The sequence below is a fragment of the Nilaparvata lugens genome, chromosome 5, assembly GCF_014356525.2.
Source record: "Nilaparvata lugens isolate BPH chromosome 5, ASM1435652v1, whole genome shotgun sequence".
NCBI lineage: Eukaryota > Metazoa > Arthropoda > Insecta > Hemiptera > Delphacidae > Nilaparvata > Nilaparvata lugens.
This window is the reverse complement of record NC_052508.1, coordinates 34,845,481-34,857,924: the sequence shown is the minus strand read 5'-3', so window position 1 is coordinate 34,857,924 and position 12,444 is coordinate 34,845,481. Positions and strand designations below refer to the sequence as shown.

Genomic DNA, 12,444 nt, shown 5'->3' with positions numbered 1-12,444 from the left:
ACAGAACTACTAGTATATACACCCCCCTTTTTTATGTCTATTTTTACTAGATTATTGATGTGAAAAAGAAAACCTATTACCTTCTTTGTTTTTTTTGGGAATAAGGCCGCGGGACATTTATTCGTGAACTCCTGTCCGTTTAAAAATGTATTAATCTTGAAAAATATCAATCACTATTCTTCTAAAATTCACCATATCCAAATTATTCTGTTATTTTGTGTTTGGTAATCAAGCTACCAACCAAGATCAAAATTGTTTCATTCCAATACCCTTACCGTCTCTTATTTGATCACAAGCTGGCCCGGCGAACTACGTACCGCTGAATAGTTAATGCATCTCATGACAAACTTTAGCTGGATTCACACCTGAGGAGTCGCAATGCAGCATTTTGCATACAGGTGCTTCTTGCTTATTGGTTTGAATGGAAGAACTCACTCACACTGAATCGGGCATGGCCTGTCACGGTGTGATAAGGCAATCTCCATAAAATCAACACTTTGTATCACCAAGCTGCGTCTCATCAGGTGTGCTGTGCTTAGCCTTGGCTTAATCTGATGCACTACCCATATTTTTATGAAAATCATCCAACAATCGGTATTTACATTTATATCTCAATACGGACTTCCTATGTGATTAGTTAGTGTTGTGCAGCAGTTTGTATTTTCAGTTATAGTTGAATGCAGCTTGCTGGGAATTGAATGGTATATCTCCTTGCTGCTGTTTTTCCCGTGAATATTCTAAATTTACAGCATTTCGAGCTCTACGACCCAAGTTTGGACGTCGTTCGTACCGTGGCATTATTAAGAATTGAAATTTTGTGAATCAATAGAAAGAAAATTGAAAAACAGATCTAACGACGGCTGTTGGATGACACAATGATTATAACAGCTGATTTTTATTTCTGTGTGTGGCCACTACCTCCGTAAACAGAGGTAAACGTTTACGGAGGTAGTGGTGTGGCCAGCCAATACCTATTATTACTTGTAAATCGATACAGTAACAATAGTGAGAGAGCATACATTGATAAGCTAGTAGAAACTACTATAATTCAAGGAAGAATCAATCTACAGGTTATGACGTCATTAATTAGTTGTGGGGCCTGAAGTAATAGTAGGTATTGGGCCAGCTCACAAATCTTGTCCCATAAGGATTACATGTAAACTTTGAAGTACCGTAGGAAAGAGTCCTGAAGTCGGATCATAAATTTGATAGGTCATAAACCTGGTCCTGAACATAACGAACAAAACTAAAAAAAATCATCAAATACGGTGCACACATAAAACATTTATTGAATGTCAAAATTTGAGGCTCGATTTTTATTTATATAGATGGTAAAATAATCTCAATTGAGTATCTTTATCTAATCATGTGATGAAAACTGACTAATGCCTGGAGATGTCAGTAAGAAGAATAAACGCCAAAAACTCTTCCACTGATTTTAGTGGTCAGTTTTCAATATTTTGACAACTGTAGAATAGCATTCTTGGATCTCAGACAAGACACGTTACTTTTTAGAAGTCTTGTAAATATGAGCTTTTGGCATTCACCTTTTAGTTATGATAACGCATGCAAGTCAATAAGATATGGCATTGAAAAGCCGTGAGAGAATGCGCTGATGATTTTCCAAGCGTCGGCGCTAAAAGAAACAATACGGCCATTTCGACTCATCTTCGGAATTTCCCAAGCGGCGCTCGCTCAAGCGTGCGAATAATTAATAACGCGGTATTTTACTGTTGTTTTACTGGCCAATATAGATTTCAGTCAACATAATGGCGTGGACGTGTTATGACAAGGCCCAGGACCCCCTTGTAATAATAACTCTACATTAGTACTTTTCGCTCTTCCGTGTTACTGGAAATCCAGAGGTGAAAATGTGCTCATCCTAGTTTCTATGTTTGTACAAAACCCTGTTTCTGTTGAAAGTAGATAATTTCTCCCCATAAATTTATATTAAATATCCTTTCAACACGAGCTCACATAGAAGACAGCTACAACGTGCTCAATCATCATTTTTGAGGATTTCTGAACCCAGATCGTCATGAATCATGATTATAGAAAAAGAACATGTTAAATGGAAAATGACTGTTTGTATTGCTGAATACATGACAACTATTGCAAAAATGAAGAGTCGGAACATGACACTGTAGATGCTAAAGTTGCTAACAATATTTGTAACGATATGAGGGAGGCAATTCCACTCATTGGTTCATGGGATAGTATTTTAAAACTAGTCTACATAAATCTCTATTCCACATCAACGATGAGCTTATTGAATATCTCTACCTATGAATGTGGGAGAGTTTTTAACTGAAAAGTCATAATACTAATAGGACGTAATCCATGCCTATTTATGTCTCATTAGTTAGGTGTTCGGTACTAGTCAGTTCCGTGCTAAACATTGCCGTTTTCCAATAGCTACTGTGACTGAATTGAATGAATTAATAAAAATCTTGGACGTTTTAATTCTCCGTGGTATGTTAGTTTCTGTAGCCTACAGTATGGAAAATTCTAACATCACTAAATTGAGAAAAAACTATTTGCGAAACTTTTTGTAGAATTTTTCTATTTTTATAAGCACAACATTCTCATTTTCGGTATTCTCAGTGAGTAACTGGAAACTCTGTTGAGTTCAGAGATAACAATTTTCTTTATGAGTTAACTGCAATTTGGTTGGCAATTTAATTACTGTATTGTGTTACAACATCCTCAAAGGAACAATCTTTGTGACGGCAGTACCCAACTACCGATACTTGTTGGATAAACTTATGATTCGAATATCCTTTTCATTCAATGTCAACAATCTTCTCACTTTTTGTGACTTCATTTTCTTCTTCAACCTAGCTTCCAGTTGATTTGCATGTTGAGTTGATACTTTAGTATCCGTGCCACCTTTCGAGTTTCAAGTAGAATAAAATCTTGTATAGAATTCTATTCAACTTGTCCCTTGCCACTCATTTTCTCAGTCTTTCTCATTAACTCTGTTTCTGTTGCTTTAGACATTTTGCAGCATGTCAGTTGTGAATGCCCGAGTTGACTAATGAGATGTTATTTTCCAGGACCCAGGGGCTGGCACGCCAGTCACTTTGAAGGTGGATGAGCATGGCTTCTACCTGCACTGGATCGATCAAAACAAGGTGAATATGCTTCAAAACTAACCCAATTTTCACAATCCCTGATTCACAATTGGAATTCAAACCATATTGAACTGATTATTCAACAAAATTTCTTCAGATTTTCTCCAACAACATTGAATTTTTTTGCAAAAGAACATTAAGGCTCCTCAAAAAATTTCCTGATCAAAATGTGAAAACCTCATATTCTTCACTTGGGTATGTGAGTTTAAACTTGAAAATTATTTGATTTCGGTTTTTACATTTTTTTGTTATTGTGGCTATTTTTGTCCCTGCTGTCACTATTGTGAGATGTAGTAGATACTAGATTAGGGACCAGTCGTATCAAACAATATTTGATGACTTTGCAAATGAAAACTGCGAACAATAATTTCGTCTACACACTATTTATCACGTACACATGCCGATCCAATCACGGATGACAATGGGCTAAGATGGTACATGTCACACATGTGATCTGTCCCTATCACCACCCCTCCACCCCAACACACACAAATATCGGAACGCTGCATGACACGTGTGTCCAAGGCTGTAATCAGTTCACAACTCGTCAGACCAATATTTCCCATTAGTCCAGTCAAATGGTTGTTTTCCAGGTTCTATATGTATTTTTGGGCGCTGAAGTTGAATCTGAAATTTGCTGACACTCCAGAGGACGGCTCCACCCCCAAAATTTCGGATTTTTTTTAATTTTTCCATTCAATCCCAAGAACCTTGAGTTTTTCGAGTAGAAGCATTCTCTACAATATTAATTTTAAAGATTGTAGGGATTGTAGAGCTTGTAGAGCATGAAATTCTCTTTCTTTGAGACCAATCGCAAATTCCTATCATGTATCATACTGGTTTTAGAGACTCTTAAATAACAGTAAAATCATAAAAAATGAATAAACATTGTAACAATATTTTTTGTGTGCTAACCAAAAGCTAATATTGTAATAAAATTGTTAGGTCTCAGCACAAGAAACTTGAATATGTTATCACCAGTACGGTATCAATTGTCTAGAGATAAGATAATAATGGCTCTCAAGGCTATGATTATTAACAGCCAAATGAAAATAAAAGTCTTGTTGCAATTATTTAATAATATAATAATAATAATGTTTGAGGTTAGGTTCTTTGACATTAGCGAGTCGGCGACCTTAGTAATCGGTCGAGCCATATATTTGAAAATTAGTCAGACACCTTGTGGCAAATTAGTTGCGTCTAGGCGGTATTCACTAAGACTAGGATAAGAGGGTTTAGTGAACTAAGCATTCCCAATAAATGTTACCAAAAAACGATTAAAAAAACACAAAAATATTTATTATATCATTGAGTATGAACGTAAATAATAAAAAACAAAAAAAAAGATAAAGGAAATGGGATTTATTTTTATTGAGCGCAGTAATACATGTTACAGTCTAGGGATGTACCAATCATAATGCAGTATTTGATCGGCGCTAAAAATGATCTAATTCAAAATCTCCACGTTGTCTTTATGGAAATTATAAAGATTTTTAATTGTTATAGAATGTACAAAATTATGTAATCAAGATAAAATAACAGTTTAAGACTAAAATATTCAATCTAAGGATAGTAATACGCTGTTATGTTATGGACTATTTGACAGTACTAAATTACATAATTGTGGAGTATTTTAAATCCACCAATGGGAGAGGATATTTAAATTTTATGCAAATTAAAAAGTTGGAAGTATCGTTGAGAAAGAATAGGGGAAGACCCATAGCCCACTTGCTTGCCAGAGGTCACCAGGGACACCCACCATTTATGAGAGCATTAGACTGAATCCCTTTTTGTACGTTAAATGATTTTTCAAATGTTAAGTTTTGGTTTATGTAATAAAAAATAAATCTCATATAACTCAGTGATGTCGCAGTATGACATGAGTTGTTAAATTTAAATATTCCCACTAAAGAGGACAACAGCAGCCCACCAGAAAAGGCTTAGGACACATGAGACGAATCCAGGCCACCATCAATAATTGTGAAAGATCTACATGTGAGTTCAATAGTTATTAAAGAGGGCCCTCAGTGCTACGGATCATTTGCAATTAAATAAAGCTAGCTCATTGAAGGTTTATTTAAAAATCTAACTTAATATTGAAATTTGCACAAATATTCGAAATTCAAGGGAAAGTCTTAATAAAAACAATTTATGAGAATTTAATATTTGATTTATTATATATGCTCACTTATTAATCTTTTTTATCAGTTATTTATAAGAATTTTTGGAAGCTCATGTTCACAAGATAAATTATTTGATCTGAATTCCACCAGAGGCCGAACCCAAGCCCTGAGATATTTTAATAGTTTTATTTTTCATATTGATGTAAGTAAGATTCATAAATTCTATTCGACTAGCAACAGCAAGTCGACAACTGAGCTATATAAATAGACAGAATATATGCTGATTAAAGAAGCACGAGATTTATTAATTGATGCTAATAAGCAAAGTAAAACCTTTTTGTGAGCTATCTGTAATATTTTTTGCAATATATATTTATATACATTTTTTTCTCATATTATTTTTATATTTATCATTCTATTTTTTATTATTGCTCATTGATATTTTCATGTGTATTATATATTTATTTGTTGAATGGTGTACCCTTCATTTATGATCCTGTCTTCATGCATGACCAATCTTGTTCTAGTCTGTTTTATTTCTATTATTGACAAATTATTTAAATTATCAACCAACTACATTCTTCACCGAATAAGTTGGACAAATCGGCGATATACAGCGTTGATTATTAAATCTTCTGAAATATTACGTTCTCAAGATTTATTTAAATTTTTCAGAACTATCACATCCGATTTGGAAGAACCCAAGGGTCATAGTATTAAGTTGCAGCAGCACTATAAATTAATAGAATTTATAAGGTATTCTGATAGAGTGTCGCCTTTGATTCCACTCGGTATCATCTCACACTGCTGACCCCTTTGTCAGATGGTGGCGAGTGGGTGTCTAGTACAAAAATCAGAACCCTTATATCTATCCACCTCTTCTGCATCTATAATTGTGGAGTTGACCAGATCAGTCATGAGAACTGTAAATTGTTAAAGCAGCCACCGTTTGCAGCCATTGAAAGCAGAGAATTATTTGAGCTCCTTGAAGAGCTGGTAAGTAATTTGTGGTATTTCTCTTTCAGGAGGCGTAAAAATATTAATAGTATTCAAAAATCTTTTGCTCTACTGACTGCTGCCAGCAGGGCATATGCGACACCAAAAATAATGTCACAATAATAAATAATTACTTTTTCGCCACACTTGGATGTAATGAGCTGGTTTACGTGCGTCATATGGAGGCTGAAAGTGATTGTTTTCCGACCAGGCCGGTAAAACTTTACGGCCCTAGGGCTGTAAAATGACCTTGAATAACAGCTGATCGTGTCCGATCTCACAAAAATCATAGAGATATGATCTCATAATGACTGTGATAATCTATATAATAATGTATCGTGACTCGCGGTATTACGTCTATATATTTATTATTGTGTTTTTGATATCAAACAATGAATACAATGGCTGCATTGTCCATTGTCAGAAAGGTACGTATCGCAAGTATTTAAAAGTGAAGAATCGAATTTGAAATCAAAGTACAATAATTGTATCAATATATTTAAAAGTGAGGTAGAGTAATAATTGTTTCTTTTTTATTATCGAATTCCACTTCTTAATGCAATACAATCAACTATAATAACAAGAAAATACAGCAGAGATCTGAAGTTTAAGGTAAGCCTACTGGTGAAACTCAGCCTTGACTAAAAAATTCCTAGTAATTTTTCCGTAATTCATTATTAAAACTTTTTGATAATTTTTCTTTAATATTAAACCATATAGAGAAAACATTAGGCCCACTCAAGATTGAATCTTCGAATGTTTTCTCTATGATTTCAGAGCAATATTTTGTTGTGAAAATGCCGGCAAACCGGCTTCAAATATGCCGCTATTATAGTAGCCTACATATGTTACCTGACTTAATTCAGAGTGAAAATTTTATTGTGAAACAGATAATAATATTAATTTTAATAATATAAGTCATGAGCCAAAGTCTGTTGTACCTTTGACTATAGAAAGAACCTTCTTCTATAGAAAGAACAACCTTCTTTCTATAGTCAAAGGTTGTACGCTTTTTAGGAGTGAAGTAAACTTTTTTAGAAGTCTAGTTTACAGTATTACGTGTATGCTAAGTGCTATCAGTCAGGCCTCTACATTCCACATTATGCAATGGCCGAGAGCGTAAAGGCGTAATACATCAGAACTCAAAGCTCAGTGAATAACAAACATGCTCTAGGTTCGAATCTCGGTCAATGACATTTTTTTTTTGTCGATGAATTTCGACTTTCATTAGCTATTCTTTATATTAGTTACCATAATTTAAATTTCAATCAATTTTTTAGATATATTTTGAGACAAAACTGTGAAATATGCAATTATATTAATTTTTTCATCACATTATTTCAAAATAGTAATGAAAATTCTATTCATCCATCTATCCATGAGATATTGCACCAGGCGCGAAGCGCGAGCTATAAAAATTCAAACAATTATTTGAAATATTAATAGTATAAAAATATGGTCACTATTGTAAATTATTAATTAGTAATATTGAAATTAATTGACAGTAAAAGTTGTCATAACCAAGATTCAAACTATCAAAATAGGCTGTTTGAATTTTATTAATTTTTCAATTTCTTATAAATATTGGGAAGTTTTTTTTTTGGTGTGGCGAAAAATAGCGTTCGCAACATGGGCAAAAATGTTTTTCCGGCTCTTGAACGCTTCAAGTTCTCGACTTCGTCTCGAACTTGAAAACCGTGATCTCGAGCCGGAAAACGTACATTTTCGACCCTAGGTGCGAAATATACTATTTCAATTGGCTGTAACTTTTGAACGGTATTGGAATCAGAAATATGGTTTATGGGAGTGTAAAGAGGAGAAAATTCTGTGTGTGTGTGTTTTGTGTGTGTGTGTGTGTGTGTGTGTGTGTGTGTGTGTGTGTGTGTGTGTGTGTGAGTGAGTGTGTGTGTGTGTGTGTGTGAGAGAGTGTATGTGCGTCTGTGTACACGATATCTCATCTCCCAATTAATGGATTGACTTGAAATTCGGAACTTAAGGTTCTTACACTATAAGGATCCGACACGAACAATTTCGATCAAATGCAATTCAAGATGGCGGCTAAAATGGCGAAAATGTTGTCAAAAACAGGGTTTTTCGCGATTTTATCGAAAACGGCTACAACGATTTTGATCAAATTCATACCTAAAAAAGTCATTGATAAGCTCTATCGACTGCCACAAGTCCCATATCTGTAAAAAATTCAGGAGCACCGCCCCATCTATGCAAAATTTGATTTTAGATTCTCAATTATTATCAGGCTTCAGATACAATTCAAACAAAAAAATTTTAGTGGAAAAGATTCAGCATAAATATTTCTACAATTTATGTTCAGTAACATCTTCACCTAAAATTGAAAATAAGCTCGAAATGCGAGAAAATAAGATCATTTAATTGCAAACTGTTGGCAACTGTTGATTCTATTAAATCATTCACTATGAAGAGATAGCAGACTTCGTGTGTCTGCAGCGCTATTGTCTTGTCACCAGCTGTCTCAGATCTTAGAATAATAGATTTGATATGCGCGGGAACACTGCGTCAGTTGATCAATTTTCATAACGTCAAGGAAAGTTGTGTGAGTGCGCCACACCAGATTTTTTATCTAAAGTTTTACACAAGATACACAACTTTGAATATGCGAGAAATTTGCAATATTTTCCTCATTTTCACAATCACGCATATTCAAAGCTGCTATCTTGGAGGATATAACGAGAGAACGAACGCAGAGTAGACGTGATTTTCAAGCTCCTGTTCTCATAGCTTTTTGACTGGGTTTTCGTAAAGTAATTCTGTTGAAACTTGGTGGAAGTGTGCAAGTAGTGCTGCTTATTGTATAGATAACTTCAAATGTTTAATACTGAGTGTGTGAGTGCCAATAATTGAGAAAACAACATGTCTCATAGGTCGCCAGCGAATACAAGGCCTAATGCCGGTCGAGGTAAGGCTAGCGATAAGCGGTTGGACTCTGTTACTGCTGTAGGAGCGCCTAGTACAATCAAACGTTCCTTATCGGCCGATAATGAATCTAACTTTTCACCTTCTCTCCTAGAGGCAATAAAATTAACGTTACAGCAGCTCTCATTGATGATTCTGTGATGCAAAAATTAGCCGACAAGCTAGCTCCCCTTATTGACAATAAACTTTTAGCAATGCAGTCTGAAATTAACCTACTAAAGACTGAAATCAGTGAACTCAAAACAGAACTCAATGTCTTAAAAAGTCGACCTGTAAAGTGTGATGCGTCTAATGATGAAGCTCTGGACAATCTTGAGCTGTATCATCGACGAAATAATTTGCGAATATTTGGCGTGAATGAAGTAGCTAACGAGGACACCGATAGTTTGGTTGTGGATATGTTTCGAAATGAAATGGGACTACAGTTCGATCCACAGCTAATCGATAGATCGCATCGGGTAGGCCGAAAAAATCCCTAAGAAAATCGTCCTAGACCAATAATTGTCAAGTTAATCTATACTTATGAAATTCTTATCTCACTGACCCACTGATCACGATTTCTGGAAAACTACAGGATGGATTGCAACAAAACTTGGAATATAGCTTCCTCATACGTCGTAGGTGCTCACTAAGAAATCTTTTGGCGATATATCAACTCTAAGGGTGGTTTATAAGGGTTTAAAGTTCGTCTTTTAGCATGTATATTCTTCTTCTCCCAATCTCTTAATTATAATTGAAATGTCCATATCATATGTTACTATAGAACTATAATCTAGATAGAGTACCTCTTCAAAACAGTTGTTGACTACTGGCAACTAAATTAATAATTTTGTCAGGTTGGCATCAATTTGAGATGACTTCATTAGGTTGACACCAAATTGAAGAACTAATTAGAATGCATTTATCGAGAACAAATTGATCGGGCACTGCTGCTTCAATCGGAGCTATACCTTGTAGTATAGATAATTTTTATTTTTCATAAAACAAACTTTTATGATTGGAGTTGCTTCAATCAATTCATCCTTTTGTATTAAGACTAATTTTGTTTGTATAATCCGACATCGCGAAAACTGCTTAAACAGTTTCGATTAAATCCTAATAATTCAGTATGATAAATGGAGGGTATTTTTAAAACTTCAGAAGTGTCCGTTGTGGAATCTATTTGCAAAGAATGAGGAAATTCGGCCAAAATATAATTTGGGCGAAAGAAAGGGGTTATTTATTAGAACGGCCAAATAGCTGTTATTGCTTTTCCTAATGTAAAAATATCTTCCATAGAAGTATGGAGTTATTTATTAGAACGGCCAAATAGCTGTTATTGCTTTTCCTAATATAAAAATATCTTCCATAGAAGTAAGCTTTTCCCATGAATCAATTATTCCCAAACATTGATTGTTTGTTTTTAAAAATATTAGAGAATATGCATATTAGTTCGTTGACTGTCAGTATTCCTCATTAATAGCATCAATGCTCCCCATTAAAACAATGCTGACACATTGATGTGAATCTTACTATAATTTGGTTACTTTAGATCAGATGAAGATAATAATGTTGATGATCGCTACTGTTTCAATTTCAATCATGTTTGACATTTTTGCTTTTGATGCCAGATGTTATTATTTTGTGTAATAAGCTCTCATTGAATGAAATCATAATCATTGAAGTCAATTATTATAACATAGAGAAACAATAGCGTAAGTAGATATCCCATGGCATAGGGCGTTTATGCCGCAACTTTTACTGTTATCCCAAGCCGATTACTGTTGATTTTTACTGTTTTGACCGGGTAAGAGTTTTGAACAGCACAATATGAGAGACTACCAGCGTCATAAAGCTTCACGGGAAAGAACTACGTGGGCTATCGGCTTGAGATAACAGTAAAAGTTGCGGCATAAACGCCCTATGCCATGGGATACCTACTTATGCTATTGTTTTTCTATGATTATACTAAGAAAGCAATTTCTGTTTGAATATGTGTGTTTGTGGATATGTATGTATGTCGGATGGATCTCGAAACGGCTCTAACGATTTTTATTGAATCAGGAATATAGTGGGTTTGCGACAAAGAACATTATTTTGGAACAGGTCTCAACTCTGGGAAAATTCGCTGAAGTTCCCTGAGAGAGGATTATTGGTCCCTCAAGTAGCAGCTGATCGGAAAAAAGTTTCCATAATCTGTTGAAAACGTGAGAGAGTGTGTGCAAATGGAAAAGATTACAATAGCTGTAGTTGAGTCAACAAATTTGGCGACCCAACTAATTTAAAACGCTGTGGCTACAGTTACGGTAACCGTAACTCCATTAGCGTTCTGGTAAACATTTGCGCAGGCGCGGCTACCGCTATTTACATGTGCATTGTGGTGTTGATGGTTTTTGGTGACATGGTTATGATAACCTATCGTTTCAATGAAGTTAGTAAGAAATAAGTTAGTTAATAATGAAGTTAGTTAGTTACTTAGAAATCATAACCATGTGACCAAAAACCACAAGCACCACAATGCACATGTAAATAGCGGTAGCCGCGCATGCTCAAATGTTTACCGGAACTCGATACGAGCTACGGTTACCGTAACTGTAGCCACAGCGAATAAAAACATTACAGTATTCATGGAACATCTGGAAGAATAGATTCAGAAAGTGACCGGATTATAGCAAAAGAAATTCAAAATCGATCTCTCCAAACATATGGTAGTTGAATTAATGTAATTTTTATTGTGAAGTGATACAAATGGGACTGATTTCTTAAGCTTCTGTTGTATTGGTTCCTCTATCGCTCTATGTTTGTACGCAGCCATGGCCTTGAGAGAGCCAGTTGCACTGTCTGTTAATTCATTATCCGGACTAAATACCACGAGAACTAATGAGAGAAGTCTTCAATTGAAAAAACCCTGCTCTGATTAATTCTCATGAAATTCAATCCTGATTGAAATTGAACAGGCTATTGTGCTACTGGGCCTGATATTTTCATGTTTCAATATCAGCTAAAAACTAAATAAAAAAACATAATATTCCATCAGCTGCTCCTATTTCCTTTCATGATGTCATTACATGACACAAGACAAACCTATTAATATTGATAGATCACAATACTAAAGTTGTCAATCCTATTATACGGTATTAAGAGAGCAATTTCTGTATATGGTTATATGATTATGTATGTCCAACGGATCTCAAAAACAGCTCTAACAATTTTCACGAAATTTGGAACATAGTAGGTTTATGATATAAAAAAATCGATTT

General features: G+C 34.8%; 1 protein-coding gene across 5 annotated transcripts in view; it reads left to right on the top strand.

The window, feature by feature from the left end:
• The window catches only part of LOC111056951 (1-phosphatidylinositol 4,5-bisphosphate phosphodiesterase classes I and II), a 282,347-nt gene that overhangs the window by 140,205 nt on the left and 129,698 nt on the right, over positions 1-12,444 (top strand). For all 5 annotated transcript variants that reach the window (XM_039428256.1, XM_039428257.1, XM_039428255.1 and 2 more), the window contains one exon: positions 3,057-3,134. In XM_039428256.1, the coding sequence (XP_039284190.1) occupies positions 3,057-3,134 (78 nt within the window). The remainder of the gene's footprint in view (positions 1-3,056; positions 3,135-12,444) is intronic.